This window comes from Dunckerocampus dactyliophorus, chromosome 8 (genome assembly GCF_027744805.1).
Source record: "Dunckerocampus dactyliophorus isolate RoL2022-P2 chromosome 8, RoL_Ddac_1.1, whole genome shotgun sequence".
Lineage (NCBI taxonomy): Eukaryota > Metazoa > Chordata > Actinopteri > Syngnathiformes > Syngnathidae > Dunckerocampus > Dunckerocampus dactyliophorus.
Genome location: NC_072826.1, coordinates 18,649,940 through 18,668,459, shown reverse-complemented (window position 1 = coordinate 18,668,459; position 18,520 = coordinate 18,649,940). Strand labels below are relative to the sequence as shown.

General features: G+C 41.0%; 1 protein-coding gene across 9 annotated transcripts in view; it reads left to right on the top strand.

The window, feature by feature from the left end:
• kaznb (kazrin, periplakin interacting protein b) overlaps positions 1-18,520 on the top strand; it is a 130,367-nt gene that overhangs the window by 60,669 nt on the left and 51,178 nt on the right. For 8 of the 9 annotated variants that reach the window (XR_008572340.1, XM_054785921.1, XM_054785919.1 and 5 more), the window contains one exon: positions 5,221-5,443. Coding sequence is in view for 8 of the 9 variants with exons in the window: in XM_054785921.1 (XP_054641896.1) it covers positions 5,221-5,443 (223 nt within the window). In the remaining variant the exon portion in view is untranslated. Of the gene's footprint in view, positions 1-5,136; positions 5,444-18,520 lie in introns of all 9 variants that reach the window. The other variant, XM_054785925.1, reaches the window with a different exon arrangement.

The following is an 18,520-nucleotide window of genomic DNA, read 5'->3' as shown; positions in this document are numbered from 1 at the left end:
TTGCGTATCTTAACAAAGTTGTGCGTCTGAAACACTTGTCAGGCCTGTGCTTGTTTGTCCCTAGCTGCCATGGTAAGAATAGCAATGAGAGTGATGCATCATACATGCTAGCAGTGTTGTCATACTTTGTAAATGAAGTGTCAAATGCACATTTAACATTTGTAGCGTCTCAGCAAAAGTTGTAGGTATGGTTTATGGCAGGGGTCGGCAACCTTTACTATGAAAAGAGTCATTTTTACCCCTCTTCCACTAAAGAAAAATAGTCTGGAGCCGTAGTTTTTTTTTTTTGAATGAAAATTAAATAAAATAAATATGTCTATGATAAAATAATTTAATGTAATCTAATATAAACAAACGTAGCCCACTTTAATATAAAAAAAATCACCAAATTTCAGCTCAGCAGCTTTTTAAAAAGTAAATAAATTTAGTGAGGCAAGAGTAATGTTGATGAATTTTCTTTTTTGAGATGTACTGTATTCATGTTTAGCTTATTGCAGGGATTGCACACTCAAGAAGCGGCCTGCAGGTAAAGGTGAGGGCTATAGATGTGGAAGTGAGGCATATTTTAATTGACAAATTCTAAAAATGTTTTTAAAATTTGAAGTTTCACTTCAATATCCAAGATAACAAACAAATAATAAACAAACAAACAAATAATATATACATAATAATTACAATAACATTTTTTTTTTCTTTTGTCGAGGCCAAAGCGAGACGCAATAAGGAGGCTGAAGAGCAACATACCTAATCCTGGCTGTATCTCTTAGTACCTAGTAGTACCTACTAGTACCAATGGAAAAGCATCATTAGCGAGTAGCGCTAAGCAGTGCAAAGTGAGTGTAAATGTCTAAAGTGGTGTTCTGTCGTCTTTTATCTCAACGGTACGGTGATTCCTCCCTCTATCATGGTTCACCTTTCACAGACTCGCTGTTTCGTGGGGGGTTTTTTGTGCATTTTTTTTACAGTGTATGAACGTGCATTTTGTTCACCGTCCTGATTGGCTAAGGGAGAACCCGCTCATTGTGTTCTACGTCCTTATTGGCTCAGGGAGAATCCGTCCATTGTCTTCTGCGTCCTGATTGGCTGTAGACCATTGTCAATCAATCTCCTTCGTGCCAAATTGCCATATTTCCTGTTGCCTGATCGCTACCAAACAGCTTGCAGAGATTCTAAACTCTGTATGTTCACACGTCTTCTCCCAGACAAAACTTGCAATGTCGACGAAACGTTTTGCACTCAAAAGGCAAAGGAAGATGCTAACCATCGCACAAAAAGTTGGACTTGTGGATGTGCTGAAGGAAGGTAGATGTTACGCGGCTGTAGGTCATCATTACGGAACACTGTAAATGAATCTTTGGTTGGAGGAGGAAGAGGACGAAGATACAGCAACAATATGTTTTAACAAGGATACAAAACGCTACAGCGCAGCAGCGCCGGAACGAATAGGTCAGAGGAATGAAATACACGTGAGTCACTTCATCATTTCTTGTGTCCAACCTTGGAGGTTGAGCATTAAAATTCAAATGAAGGTTTAAACTTAGAATGTTTAAACAAAAGAGAAATGTCTGAATGTGTTAATGCCTGTCTGAGAAAAGTGTATAGAGTGCATGGTGAGTGGTTTTACAGCCTTAAAACATATATATATAGTAATTGTAAACTTATTGTGGGCTATTTTGGTAACCTTTTCCCCCGCGATAAACGAGGGAACACTGTACTCCTGTTCATTTTGAATGACAGCTGAGGCCAAAGGACAGATGCGGGCATGGTGATGCTAATGCTGCTTTTCCACTGCATGCACAGTACCCACATGGCTACACTCTGTCGTAGGTTTTCCATTCGTGATACCACAGGAAATTGTGAAAACCAAGCTGTGTCGAAACGAGACAGGGCTAACAGATGACAACATCGGGGGAGAAGCTGAATAAGAAGTCAATAGTAGCGTAGTGTCATCACTGTGAGTTCAGTGTTGGCTGTTGCTTGCCCAATTAAAGAGCCTTTTCCTTGAAGTAAGCTGACTATCTCCTGTGGGACTCAAGTTTACCATATGTAATATTGATGTAAAACACCCAGGATGTGCACACTAACACTAAACTTTGATATCGAGCAGGGTGCCACAAAATATGGTTCAGGCTGCGAGTTTAAGACCCCTGCTTTAAATGCTCATCGAGCCGAAGTCTCATGAGATTGGTTGAAGTCTTGTGATGACGTAATGCGTCACTGAGGTTCAACATCTGAATTTTTGTGCAACCTTTGAGGTTCCACTGTAATTTCCTCATAGTGTTGACAAATGTTATTTGAGAAGAGACTGAGGGCAACAAAGTGGAGACTGTGGAGTCTAATGCTGTGATTTTTCTTGGTCATAATGGGGCCTTTGATGCTTTATCACAATCACTATGTTTTCATGCAAACAATATTCCTGTAGTCATTGGAATACGGCAGTAAGGCATGTAAACACCAATTCCAAATCAAGATCAGTTTCCAAATATGACAAATACGATTAGGATCCCTGTCATATGGCTGTATCATTCCGAATATTAGGTCATCAGGGGTTATTGTCTAATTTGCATAATTGGTCATGACATATGTCAATTTTAAGGATGCTGTGGGAGACAAAAAGTGAGCAAAAAACGTGACAAGCAAATGCAGTGGAACCTTGGTTAGCATCATTAATTCGTTCCAGAAGGTCAGACTGTAACCAAAATGAACATGAACTGAATCAATTTTTCTCATAAGAAATTATGTTAATCAATGCATGTTAGGTTAATTGGTGACTCTAAATTGTCCATAGGTATGAATGTGAGTGTGAATGGTTGTTTGTCTATATGTGCCCTGCGATTGGCTGGCGACCAGTCCAGGGTGTACCCCGCCTGTCGCCCGAAGTCAGCAGGGATAGGCTCTAGCATGCCCCGTGACCCTAAAAGAGGAGAAGCAGTATAGAAAATGGATGGATGGAATCCAGAAAGCCAAAACAACAAAAAACCCATTTTTAGAGTTTTACAATTGCAGTTTGACATGCAGAAAACAATTGGAAAGGCTTATAGATACATATAAATAATGAATGAAAGGAATAAATGAACATTTAAGGTTACTTTGACCTTCATTGAAGACGTGAGTCTTGACGTGACTGTTCCCAAAGACACGGTGTGGCAGCGAAATCAACCACCAAGGTTAGCGAACCTCGGTTAGTGTGTTTTGCGAATAACATTGAGAATTTATACCAATATTTTGCCTACATTTCCGGTTAGCATACATTATGGCGTCTAGATGCGTTATAAATACACGGCGTGAGTCCAGCTGTGTTCTTAATGTATTTTTTATCACAAAATGTCTTTGTTAGCAGCTTGCTATTACATGGAAACAGGAAAGAAATGTCTATCATATTGTCAGTGGTTGACACTGTAGTGCTTTGCTAACCAACACAGTTACTCCTCAAGTCTCAAAATGTTAACACAAAGCACAATTTTATGGTTTTACGATTATATTGTTACATGCATAAAACAGTTCTAAATTCATATAAATAATGAATGAAGGGAAATGAACATTTAAGGTTGCATTTGCCTTCATTGAAGATGTGATAGTTGACTAAGACACGACGTGGCAGCAAAATCAACACGGACACCAACTTCGTGTTTTGCTATGATATTTCTTGAATTCAATACTGCTTCTCACATTCTTTATCAAAATGCTGGAACGTGCAACTTTCTTTGGTTCCACTTTTAGTTACTTTGCAGCCGTGATGAAAAGAAAACCGGAGACTTGAGATGAGAAACACCATTGAATTCAAGAAACAGGTCCTGGCAAAACACAAAGGTGGTATCCATGTTGGTCTTATTGCCACATCCTGTCTTTGACAACTCATTGAGAAGAGCGATACATTTCAAAGTGTCCAATAAGACCAAAAAAAAAAGTCACTACATTTGTCACTAGTCGCTGTTTTTCCAAAACAGAATCTAAAGGGGTCTGAAAATCACTAAATTGGCAACACTCATCCCTCCTGCTACGTCTTCTTTTCTCTGGCAGACCAGGTGTGTATGAGGTGTGTTAGCAAGCAGAGATACGGTGCCATCGACTGTACGGAGTTGGATATAATGCAATGATGTAAGTGTGAATGAGCGAGGTAGCACCAAATCTATTTGTGGCAGTCCAAATTAATTTATGGCAGGGCCCCCCCACAAATGAATGAATGAATGAATGACTGACTGTATGGGAAACACCGATGTAAACGTCGTCAGTGAGGAAACTATTGGATTAAGTCACAAAAGTTGTGCGTCTCAAACACTTGTCAGTACCGTCCTTGTTTGTCCCTCGCTGCCATGGTGAGAATAGCAATGAGGGTGATGCATCATTCATGATAGCAGTGTTGTCATACTGTAAATGAAGTGTCAAACGCACATTTAACATTTGCGAGTTGTTTTGTTTGTGCAATAAAACTGCACACAAGACCTTTTTTGTTAGTTTGCTAGCAAGAAGCCACTTCTATGGGCCTCTCTCCGTCTCTCTGTCTGTCTTCTATTGAGAGCTACGTTTACACTCGCAGTTGAAAAGTTTTCCCCCTTCGGCGCCTTGAGCCTGCGCCAACCCCAAAACCCCCCCACCCTACCCCTTGTCTCTTTTCCTCTCTCCCACTGACCGATGTGGGGGTGAGCTTTTTCCCAGGACAAAAGAGATGAATATATAATGGAATGAACGGGACGTGGGAGGGGTGGTGGGAGAGAGACAAAAAAGACAGCAGGGTGTTGCAGTGTGGAGGGGAGGTTTGTCAAAGGGTGCGAGAGTGCGGGGGCTTACAGTTTTTGTTTTTTCCACAACTTGCTAACAAGTAACAGACTCCATGAGGGTGTGGGATGCATAGCTCGCCTCCACAGAGCACCTCCCCTCCCTTTTCCCCTCTCCCTCCCTGTCCTCTCTCAGTCCCCCGGCCCTGCAGCACATGGTACGGTCCGTTTACATGGTACGGCTCGTTTAAAGGCTGCATGTCATCTCAGAGTAGGCTGACTCCTTCTCGCAGAGCAGCTGCTCACAGCACGTCCATGCCGTCTTCTAGCTTACACTGCATGTCTACTACACATGTGAAGGATGCGATAACAGGTCGACATCCCCCCTCACAGGACAGATTCTTCTTCTTCTTTTTTTAAGTTGAACTGAGAGAGAGGAGAGGAGCAGCGTTGCCGCCTTCAGCAACTTTATCACCATGCTGCTCTGTGTGGATCCGCTCCTCAGGGGAAGATCCTCAAAATGATGGAGGACAATAAGCAGCTGGCCCAGAGGATCGACGGGGCCATCCGCGCAGCCAGCCAGGAAGTCAGCAACCTGCGCTCTGAGCTGACCGCCACCAACTGCAGACTGGCGGGCCTGGGGGGTGCCGGCGGCCCCCCTACCTTGGAGAACCACAGGCAGCGCAACCACCTCCACCACCACCACGCCGACAGCCTCCGCTACCGGGGTGAGTGTCAGCTCTGTGAGAACATCTTTGCAGATATGTGGGGAATGCCGCTAATATGCTTATGGAAAGGCACTGAGGTTGTGGGTAGGTGTTGGACTGGAGCCGGCTTTTGTGTTTCCAGTCCACTGCTGGGCTCCTCTGGGGCGGCTGCATCCCTATGGAATCTCAAACAGGGAAGTTGAAGCTGACTTCTCTGCTGATGACAATGCTGTAAAGTTCTACATTGTGTCTGGAGCTGCCTATCATGCATTCTCCTTACTAACTATCCTGACTTATGACGCCTTTTCCACTGTACAGTAGGAAATAGTACCACAAGAAACTGCAAAAAAACTACTGCACATTTTGGTATCAATCCGTTACCAAATAAAGACAGGCCCAGTATTGCCAACATTTTTCAAGATGCTTGAATGATTTTGCCTTTAATGTGTTGGTCGTGATGATATCCAAATAAAACACAGGTCAAAATATATTGATCAACATACTTATTTGTGAACAATTGAACAATACCCATAAATATAACAATATAACAGGTCTGCTCCTGGACAAATTGGACTCCTAAGCAGAATTTTATTTGAAGCCCAAAATGACTATCACAAACAGGGGTGCCACCAGGAATTTTGGACCCCATGACAAAAACCACATTGCGTCCCCCCTGTGAAGCTGTGCTCCCCACATCTCTAGGACCAAACTGACCAATTAAAAGCAATTTTTAGATTTGTTGACTTGAACCTCAATTTCGTGAGATGCGTTTTTCAATGAATACGAATACATCTGAAACAAATTGTTCAATAAATTATTTTTAGTTCAACATAAATTAACACAATAAAAGAAAAAGTTTGGGCTAGAACCCGCGCTCTCTGCTTTGAAAGGCAGCAGGTGTACATGACATCACCAGGGACTGACTGGTGAGTGGGTGAATTCGCTTATTCTGCCGCGTACTGTCAATCATTGTGACAACAAGTGTAGTGTCAAACTACTCGTCCCTTTTTTTTCCTCTCCTGCCTGGGGCTGACTCGCTGACTCACATGCGCCCCCTTGCGCACATGCAATAGATTTATTCCCTTTTATTACATAAAAATCGTTTTAGCCAAATAAACCAAAATGAAAAACTACTAACTGACTGTCATTCATTTGCCCCCAAAGCCCTCCTGTGTCCAAAAACAGACTGAGGGCAGGAAGAAAACAGAGCATAGCACCAAGGTGGAGATTGGTCCGGGGTTTATGTCACCCCCAAGGTACTAGCTTGGAAGGTCTTTGTAAAAGTACCTGGTAGAACCTGCTTTTGCTAATAGAAAATCCACAACAGCTAGTAGAGCCGTGCAGAGCGAAAGGGGCCTAAGAGTCTTGAGTGATGCTCTTTTGTCTTTTACTTCAGAAAGACCCATATTCCTTTTGAATGATAATCAGGTAGTACTGTGACAAGCCGCAAAAACCAAGCTTCAAAAATGGAAAAGAATAAGAGCAGCTGCAACAAAGTGGAGACTGTGGAGTATAATACTGCGTTTATGTCACCTTGCCTTGACATTGTTCAAGCCCCGATGGACCAGGTACTAGACATAGTACCTCACAGTACCTGACAGTATCTGCTTTTGCCAAGGGAAAATCAGGACTTATTGAAAACATCATTCAGAACAGCAACAATGGAGGAGGGCCAGGGTCCCTTGTATAGAATATTTTTGTTCATGAGTAGACCGAGGGCAGCAACAAAACGAAGGAGTCGTACTGTAGCATCCATAGCTACTATAGCACACAGAGCAAGCTAAGGTTAGCATGTGGAATGGAATATCCCATAAAGGTGTTTGCATGTGAGATGCCAGCTGATGACATGATACAAAAATGGCACTAAATGTTTGTTGATGCTGACTCATCTTGATGAGGTGTGTTTGTGTGGGACCATTACATTCGTACACAAGTTGTGTGTTTTTATGTAAAGAATCACAAGGCTAGTAAGCGTAGTAAACGGATACAAGTCAGTCCTTGTTCATTAGCGATGGAAGGAGACACTCTCTTTTTGAGTCAGTGCTGCTGGCGTTCCTCTCTTCTTGTTGCAGCCTTGCTAAGTGAGAGCTTGACATTCCCACATTCCTGAATGTCAGGGCAGTGATGTCATACTTCCTGTTCCCAGACGCTGGGGCCAGCAGTCAGGTGACCAAAGGAACCAAACAAAAGTTTGTCATACCAGATTCCAACTTTTTAACGCTTTTTGAATATGCTGATGATATTCAGTAAAAATATTATAGTAAGCCCACTTTTATCACGGTTAATTGCTTCCAGACCCAACTATGGTATATTATCGTAGTTGAAAAACCTGTTTACAACCTTCTAAATATGGTATTGGTATATATTGGTATATGGTATTATATAGGCCGCACGGTGGTCTAGTGGTTAGCACGTTGGCCAACACAGTAACAGCTTGGAGATTGGGAAGACCTGAGTTCGGTTCTCCCCTGGGCATTTCTGTGTGGAGTTTGCATGTTCTCCCCGTGTGCGCGTGGGTTTTCTCCGGGTACTCCGGCTTCCTCCCACATTCCAAAAAAACATGCAGGTTAGGTTAATTGGCGACTCTAAATTGTCCATAGGTATGAATGTGCCGCCGATTCCAATATCAATCATCCATGACTGAAATCGTCCGATACCGATAGTGATCACATGGACAAATTATACATTTTCCTATTTATTTATGATGTCCTATTGGCCAGGGGTGCCGTATAAAGGGGAAATGTCAGGATGAGTCCAAGGTCCCCTGACTGCCAGGGAGCCCAAAAATTAGGTAATTACGAACAAAATTAGTAATTAACTCATAAAAAGCTCCCCCACCAGACTTTTAGGGTGATGTTTTTTTTCATGGGGCCCAGAATTCCTGGCTGTACCCCTGCTATTGGCTATATGATATGAAAAAATGAACCATAAAATCACCTTAATTTAGACTAAAACATATATGACTTACGTTTTCAAGAGGACATATATCACTTGTGACACTTACAGAGGATGAGACACCTTCTTTTAGGAGAGTTTGGATGTGAGAGTACATTGGATGAGCCCTAGCCGGACTTCTAGGCAGCACGTAGGTGGGCTCCAAATGAGAGAGCAGTTGGCGAACCCGGTGTCTTCCACCGCAGACGAAGGCTTGTCATATCATCTGATGAACTCAGTTATTTTTGGGGGTTATTTGCTTAGCCTTCTGACTGTCACACACATACCATGCAGTGTTGTCCGCATGGCTGCGTTAGCTGCCGTTTGACTGATGATCACACTGTGAGCCTCAAAAACTCACCATACTTCTAGGATTTGTGCTCATGTGTATTGTTGTAAATGTGTTCTGTTGCTAGGTGATTGGGGGCATCGGACAGGAAGTAACGTTTGGCTTCAGAGTTGAGTTTTAGCTTGGCACGGGTTGCGGCCGCAACAATAGCCCAGGTTAGGGGAGTGTTGTGCCTGTTGTTAGATAATTAGAACCTGCCATAAAAGCTTGTTGTTCCACCGATCAAGCCTGATGTTTGTGTGTTTCACTGAACATTATAGTAACATTACTGACACCTAGTGGCCAGCGTAGAATACTACCGTACATATCATCACGTCTGAATACGTCAGAATGCCTTATATTTGTATTTTAATTCATTTCGCCATTTTTTCCTTGAAAATGTTTCATTTAGGCAAAAAAGTATGTAAAATTTGCTTAAATATACATATTTTTTGACTAATAATAGCCACATGCAGCCTTCCACTAATATCTTATACAGTGGAACCTTAAAAGTCGAATGTCCATGAAGCTGTACAGTTCAGAATTTGACCAAAACGCCCCTTCTGCCTCTGTCAGACATCATACTTGTCCTTTACAGAGGACACAGATGCGTTGCTCGGTCTCAAGAGCTTCATAAAGGTTTTATGATGGCAACAGTTTGACCCTGTTACTGAAGAATTCCCTCACCACTATTTCCTATGGTCAAAATATACTTGAAGTACAAACACAGCAGAGGTTGACCAGTGTCCCAGTCAATTTCAGTCCTTCAGGACACAGTCGACACTAATGTACCTCATTTGACTAATCATTGCCGTCCAGGGTAACCGTTTATACCTTTTCTATGGACATATGTACGGCTAAAGTGTCAAATGTATAAAAGCAATGACAAGGTGAATTTTCACGAGTGCGCGTTCAATTGAAATTCCCCATCTCATCTAATGGAGTCTCACGGTGAATCCATCACAGGGATGTCAAGGCCTTGTTTAATATTTCTAAATGACTCAGATCTTGAGCAGCAGTCAAGTGCACAGCTGTCATAGCTCATGACTGTCTGAGTTGTGTGAACGTACATGAATGTGTGTGTGTGTGTGTTATACTGATGGGGATTTTAGTCCAACTGTAGCTGCTGCATACAGTTAAGTGTTCTTTTGTTTCTGACTGAGGCAGTGACTCATACCAGCCATCACCATAATTGATCTGTTTGTGGCCGACACAGTGTGGACCTCGTATTACCAAAGAATGCTCTTAATGCTCCCCGGGCCCTGCACGGTGGCTGCCCACTGCTCCTCAAGAGGATGGATTGAAAGCAGAGACGTACTTCACTGTGTTTGTGACAAATAACGTTCAATGATCAATTATACATTTTAATACTGCTAATTTAATATGCCGCTTTAATGTAAAAGTTATATTTTATAAATAGTTTGTCCTCTCCAAGCTAGACGTTCATATTAAAAACTATAAGCCTCAACTTCATTCACTTATGTACTATTAAAAACAGATGTTAACAGATGTTAATAGTATTCATTGCTTCATTGCAGTATTCATAAGCGACATATGTTTTTGCTACAATATGTTAATGTATATGATTTCTACGGAGGCTTTATTGTTTTTTCATAGAAAAGAGCCAATTTCCCACACAGTTACACACCTAATATAAATATATATATATACACAAACACGTAATAAGGAGGCTAATGTATATATGAATACATTAAATAAATGCAGTAAATTAAATAATGATGCTAATTTAAAAAATAATATTTTTTAAAAAATTGGTCCCTTTCCACATTGTGAATAAATTTAAAAAAATTTTAAATAAATTTTTCAAATCAATGTTCATATTTTACATACAATTAGTTACATAAAAAATGGCATTTTTCTACATGTTACAGTTATTCAAATAATTCCTTAAAAATGACGAAACAAGAAGGTTAACGCCACAAATACAGTAAAAAAATGTAAGTGAAGTTGTTGCTTTCTTTTGAACAGACCTTTTCCACATGATAAAAATGAGCTATTAAATTAATACAAAAATCAGGCAATTCTCACATTTTAAGTAAAAAAATATTTAATTATTTTAAAGGGTGTATTTTAATTTTAGCTGTACTAAACTGATTTAAATGATTAAAAACTGCTGCTGTGTCAATATCCATCCATCCATCCATTTTCTACAGCAGGGGTCACCAACGTTTTTTCTTACGAGCTACTTTTAGAAAATCAAAATGGCCACGAGCTACTCATTTTTGTAGAAATGATTTTCATACCTAATTTCAACCCAAACAGATCAAATATGCTTGTTTTACCAAAACATTCACAAAATGCTGGTATCCACAACTCACATTTTATGTTTCAGAATACTTTTCTTTCTAGTGTTCTCACATTATTAACTGAAAACCTGAAGGAAAAGCAGGCTTGCGGGCACCTCATGTGGACGTGGGGGGCTACCTGGTGCCCGCGGGCACCACGTTGGTGACCCCTGTTCTTTAGCATTCTATAGCACACACAATAAAGGCGTTTTCTACATTTTTTTTTTTAAAGACCAAGCAAGAAGCTAACATATACACATGTATATCACAAATATAGCAAATGAACATAAATGAAAAAAGCAGGCGATAAAGTCTTTAAAAACACCAGCCTCCAAACAGTGCAGCATGCAGTAAAACAGCGTTGCTAACGTGTACTAATCTGTGCGGTAGAGAAGCTAAACTGCTTCTCATGCGCTCTGCTGCAGAGTCATTACATTACAACAATCTTCTCTTCTCCCCATCTGGGCTGAGTTTTGTCAGAGGCCCAGGGTTTCTTGTTACTTCATGGTGAACACAAGCTGGAACTAGAAGAATTACACTGCAGTGGTCCTCCCTTTCTCTCCCTTCTCTCCCATTGTCACTCTCTAGTTTTCCAACACTCCAGGGAACACTCACCTTCCTGCAGGTTATGCAGAGAAGGCATGCAATACACTTCAACCCAGCGCCATCTAATACTTTACTACCTCGCGCCCCTCAACTGTGCTCCCTGCACGGCCTCTGATAGCCACGCCCCGTCTGTGGTCAATGCCGCATGAGAGTACCCTGTAACTGTGTCCAAACAATAGCCAGAGAGAGGCGGCCCCTTCACATCCCAATAGCTCTTCCTCTTCCTCGCCACACTTCCTCCAGCAACACAACTAATGGATGCACAGTTCGCCCATGCCCCTGCAAACACTTGATCACTGTCATGTTTTTCAACCAAACTTGCTCAAATTTTGTACACGTGCTTGTCAGTTCCCTGAAGGTGTGTACCAGATTTTGTGGTGTTTCGGCTCAACGCCTTAAAGTTAGAGTAGGTTGCTTTGTGGAGTTGTGTGAGAAATTCCAAGTAATTGTGGCTCATGTAGTCCTACAGTGCCACCAAGTTGTGTATTTGTCGGAAAAATAACAGCACAGGCAACACAGTAGAGGTGCATGTGTTGACTAATTTTCGCCCTTTTGTGTGCAGTGGTTCAGGAGTAGAAGAGTTAGCTTATACAATAAAATTGGCGTCCCCTATGGGTTGTGTTCAAAATGCTTAGAAAGACATGCTAGCATACATGTAATACATATACCCTCAAAGTTTATAATCATTAGACGTCATTAATCACATTTCAATAGCGTTTTTATTGCGCTTGTAGCTGAACAAAGTAGTTCAGTTTTGCTTACTGTGCACGCTGCTTATGAAGGCCTTGAATAAATGATGACGACTTGTTGTTATGGAACACAAGTCTGCCGCAGACCGTCAGCGGGAGCATGTGGACTTTGACCTGCATGAGCGCTTGATCTCTTGATTTTGGCCGCCCCGAGGGGGAAAAGCAAGGACAGCTGAGCGGCACAAATCCACTTTCATGTGCACGGGGCACAGGAAGCAGGCCGGCATTGTTGGAATGTGTGGATGTGTGCCAGGTTTGCTGCGCGCAGTAAAGGCATGGGCGCGCTCGTGCTGCTGATGCAATGTCTTAGCATCGGTTCAGGGTCAGGGTCTTTGGACCGTTAGCTGAGGTGGCAAAAGAGCTGTCCTCGGCTGTTCCTTTTGTTCCCAATTTGTCACTGAGTCTCTGTTCTAGTCGAGGTTTCTTCATTAATTACATACTGTATAGTCATGGCCAAAAGTTTTGAGAATGACACAAATATTAATTTTCACAAAGTCTGCTCCCTCAGTTTTTATTATGGTGATTTGCATATACTCCAGAATCTTATGAAGAGTCATAAAATGAATGGCAATTTCTGTAATTGCAAAGTACCTCTTTGTCATGAAAATGAACTTAATCCCAAAAAAAAACATTTCCACTGCATTTGAGCCTTGCCACAGAAGGATGAGCTGACATCATTTTAAGTGATTGTCTGGTTAACATAGGTGAGAATGTTGGCTGAAGATTTAGAATGAGGTCAAATAACAGACTGGAAGCTTTGAAAGGAGGGTTGTGATTAAAATTGTTGTTTTTCTTCTGTTAAACATAGTTACCTGCAAGGAAACACTTGCAGTCATCACTGCTTAGCACAAAAAAAGGTCTCACAGGAAAGATATTGCTGCTAGTAGAATGGCACCTAAACCAACCATTCATCAGATCATTAAGAACTTCAAGGAGTTCAGCTATTGTGGAGAAGGCATCAGGGCGCCCAAGAAAGTCCAGCAAGCATCAGGACTGTCTCCAAAAGTTGACTTAGCTGCTGGATTGGGGCACCACCAGTGCAACGCTTGCTCAGGAATGCTCGCAGGCAGGTGTGAGTGCATCTGTTCGCACAGTGAGGTGAAGACTTTTGGAAGATGGCCTGGTGTCAAGAAACTACTTCACTCCAGGAAAAACATCAGCTACAGTTTAGTGACGAACAATGTCTTTTCCAAAGGCAAAGTGATAACTAAGTGGCTCGAGGAACACCATAGTATCACGGTAACATCTGACAAACACATCTAAAAGCACAGAAGCAGCAAACTTTGTGAAAAAAAACAATACTTACATCATTTTCAAAACGTTTGGCCACAACTGTACTGCACTCATGCTAATTAAAGATCCTCTATCCAAAAGGAGCACTCTGTTGTTTTTAAGGACTTACTGCAAAATCGGTAGTCAAAGATCATCTATACAACAGGAGTTCTCTGGTACTTTTAAGGACCTACTGCAGAAACACTAGTCAAAGCTCCTTTATCCGACAGGAGCGTTCTTAAAAATGCTAGTCAAAGTCAAAAGCTAGTCTCTCTGACAGGAGCACTCTGCTGTTTTTGAGGACCAACTGCAAAAATAGGAGTCAAAGATCCTCGACATGACAGGAGCGCTCTGCTGTCATTAAGTATCTACTGCAAACGTGCTAGGCAAAGATCTTTCAAAGATTGTCTATATGACGGGTTTTTTCTGCTGCAAAAATGTTTAATTGGTCCAATCTGCACGTGGATGAGACCCAACCCCAAGTGCCTGCCCTTTTTCAAACAGTTTCCATTGGGAGTCGAGCCCAGGAAGCTCTCTTATGAAAGGAGCACATTGTCTCGGAGACAAAACAGGAGCACTAAAACAGTGTTTAGTCTAGTTCTGTCAAGTTGGCTGCTGGCAAAAGAAGCCCACTTCCTTTCCTCCACATCTAACTCCTCATTTGCACCTGAAATCATCCCCATCCAAACTTGAAGCAGTTTTCCAGCATCATTTAATATGCATCATTGCTTTAACTGCTGCTACTAGATGTTGTTTGGTGGTGTCGCCTCAGCCGCTTGTTTAAATCCTCTCCGTGCAGAAAATGGACTCAGCGTGAAGGAAAATGGGTTTTTGAGGAAGTGCAGAGTTCCAGCAGTATATGCGCAAAACGGCGTGACATTCCGGCACAGCGGAGGATAAGCAGAGCACTTTGATGCAAGCCACTCGTTACACTGATGCTCCCCACATCCCACAATAGTGGATTGGAAGTATGTTGGCCTATATCGAGCCTTGATGCTTGAATTTAAAAGTGCTCTTCGTAAGCCCTACTGTTGTGTGTCTGTAGCTTTAATGCTAATGAGTTAGTCCATTTTATCCACTTTTTACATCACACTAATCCCTCGCCAGTTCGTGCTTAGACAGCGCCTTCACAGTTTTTCGTATATGTTTATAATATGTTTCATGATTGAATACGGCCTATTATTACTCAAAATATTTTTGGCATATTTTTTTGCCTAAATTAAGAATTTTGAACCGTAAAAATGGCTGAGTTAACGAATATACAAACATAAGTCATTCAGAAGACACATTCAAAGACGTGATGATATGTAGTATTCTACACTGGTCACTAGGTGTCAGTAATGTTACTGTTATGTTCAGTGAGACACACAAGCACCAGACTTGATCGGTTTGAATTATCTCACAACAGGCCTTAACATGGGCTACTCTTGCGGCCGTAACCCATGCCAAACTAAAACTCAACACTCGTCACTTCCTTTCCATCCCACACTTAGCTCCCCTAGCATCGGAACACATTTACAGAAACACACATGAGCACAAGTATTATTTGTGTCTTAAATGGCTTATTTGCTCTGATTACATCTACTATATTGGGTAATATGAGTGTAAATGTGACTATAGGGGTGTTATTTCATGTCAAGAGGGCTCTAATGATGTTAAAAACTGCATTTAGAAGCTTGTAAACAGGTTTTATGCTCTGTGAAAATATTCTACTTATAAATATGGAATACTACTTCACGGAAATTCACTTATCACGGTTGAGTTCGGAACCAATTAAGCGTGACAAACGAGGGATTACTTTACAATTATTTGACATAATAGATGCCATATATAACATACAGAATCATAACATTGAGGAGTGGGAGAGGAGGACACAAGACTAGCATAGCTATGTGAGCTGCAGTGCTAACATTACACTCACATTTTAACAACAACATCATGCTAGGTTAGCCTATTTGCTCAAGAAAAACAAAACACGTGCGTAGCTGAATGACAGCCAGTGGCCAAAACTCCAGATGTCATTTTAGGATGAGTAACGAAACCTCATGTCCGTGAGAAAAGAGGATTTTTGATAGTTTTGTCAAAAGTGGAGCCAACGAGTGAGGGGGTTGATAGATTGTTCTCACATTTGGTGCTAATAAATACATATTACTGTTAAAACATCATTTTAAAGTCACTTTTGCATAAAAGGGGAGCTTTAAAAATGGTTTATTCTGTAGATGTTGTAAAGACATAGGTACAAGTCTATACCTGACTTTCTGTCAAAATGTTAATAATGATGGATCTTAAGTATTTGTAAGTGTAAAAAGAAGTGTTACTAGTGTTGCTAAAAAGCTTACAGAGTTATTAGCTAAAATTTAATCCTTAATTAATTAATATGCACTCAACTGACTGCCATGCATATACTGTATTATTATTATTATTATTATTATTGGTTACTTTATTCAGAAATGATCGAACAAAACATAAAAGTGATGAAGTTGTGTTGTTTGTCCCTTTAAAGCCACCGTCATTTTCCTTGACAAAGTGTGCCAAGGACATCCAAGTCATCTGATGGCTTATCGTTTTTTTTGTCCAAGCAGACCAGCATTAGTGTGTGTAATGTTTCCTTATAAAGAGACATTGCCAACTAGAGGCCTGGCATGCATATTACACCATCTTTGCAGGCCTTTATGAATGGGAGTCTTTGTTGTCCTTTCATGAAACATGTCAAAATATCTGCCTTTTACGAGGTCGTTTTTTGCGTAGCCCTACACTTAGTGGTGTTTTCACCCAAATTAGCACCTTGTAATGTTTCTGTTTTGTGCCTCAAGGTCAACTTCCGGTGTCTCGCGTGCACAAAACACAAAACGTTGACATTGAACATGCAAGTGACTTATTTTGTGTATGCAACATCACTAAAAGCCCGACCTCACTGTTTTCTTCCACTGAAGTGGCGTTTACACAAACATTTATCAGGTGGACAGTTAGTGTCCCCTGCTGCACACATACACACACACATGCACACACACACATGCACACACACGGACAGAGTGGAGGTTGTGTATATGCATTCCTGGAAGCTTATGTCACGTTTGGAAGTAAATGTCTGCTTAAATTGGACCTCGTAGCAGATGTGGCGCACGAGTAATGCATTTGTGTGCACGTGTTGTTTGGTGCTTTCCTCTTCTTTTTTAAACAGACAGAAACTGCAATAACTCACATTAAGCAACACATAAAAGCCTATGACAAGAAATACGACAAATTCATTCACGTCTTGATTAACGTTTCAAATTCGGGCTCTAAATCTGCAGCCTCCCTGAACATAAAAACACTAGAACGTAAACATTTTAATCTCTTTCAATTAGACTAATCCCAAATTGGATTTTAAGGCAAGTGAAATTGCAATGCGGAAATGAATGAAAGTGCTAAAACAATGAAACGTTTAATAGGCAGTAGCTTATTTTTTTGAGCACCAAACAATCTATTTAAATTTATATTTATATACATTTAATATAAAAAATAATCATATCAATAATATTAAAACATACAAAAATAAATAAATATAAATGCATATATTTACATAAAATAGGGTGTCTATACTTACAGAGAACCCCAAAATCTTAGGAACAGCATTCATAATGTTCTAGATTCACATTCCATTCTGGACATTTGCCTCTGCAACTTATGAAATAGCTAGTTAAATACAGTAAGTGTACTATATTTCAATTTACTTTTGCCTTGGGAAGATGTAAAAAGTGCATCAAGACATAAACATGTAAAAATGATGGGCTTTCTAAAAGTGGTACATGTATGCTGTACATTTGACCTGTATTGTCACCTAGAGTATTTAGAAATAATTACCAACTTATGGTAAATGAGATGTTTTCTACAGAAAAAACGGCCTATTTTCAGAGAAAAAAAAACGTAATTTAGTCTTACAGTTAATTGTGACATTTCCCCTGATAATTAAGCTTTTTTTTTTTTGCATTTTAGACTCAGTGTTACTTTTTAAAGTTGTATCTTTTTAATTTGATGTAGTTTTTATTGAGCATATTCAGTGAGCAGACCCACCGTATGTTACAGTATACATAAGCCCTGGTCTCTGTTGTTAGATTACACAAGCCATGGAATCTTCCATCCTGGCTGCTGAACAATGACATCCATTCAACATGGCCACCAAAACGTCTTTCTTTCTTTCTCTGTAGCAGAGGTTTCAGATTCGGGGGCTTTCCCCACCACCAATTCTCCAGAGTAACCGCCGCAAGACAGTCGACTGGCTACTTTCTGTTTGGGAATGTTCTCCCAAACCACTAATGAATCCTCCTCCGAGCCATCCTGCCTTGCGCTCTTTAATCCAGGAGAATAACATTAAAGTGTTGTGTGCAGCAGTCTGGGGGGCACCTAGTCGCTGAGATTGTGATGATACATTTTTTTAATGGCTGCTGTGTTGTCAACAGCTTAAAATGACTCTATTACAGTCCTCCTCCCTTTATGGAGTCTGTGTGTGTGTGTGTGTGTGTGTGTGTGTGTGTGTGTGTGTGTGTGTGTGCTGCTGGTCTGCAGAGGAGCGTCCACTGCGAGGTCCTGCTGGATGTATGGTGGACACTTTGGCTTATGAGGCTGGAGAGGGTGGAGCTGTCCATTAATGGATTCAGCATGCTGCTGAATTGATTGTTGAGGTCAGTTCATAAAGAACACGACCTCCTCGCTATCCTAACAGAAGCATCATGATGTTGTTATTGCAGCCATGTGCTCCTATTTGCTTTTCAGTCACAGTGGACTGCCATGGTGGTTGTACAGTTAGAAATTCCACACATTTAGGGAAAAAAAATGTCTCTTGACAGAACAATTACACAATACGTTTAGCAAATCTTGCAAGACAGGTGCCCTTCTTTCTTCTCCGATTTTAATAGTTTCCTCT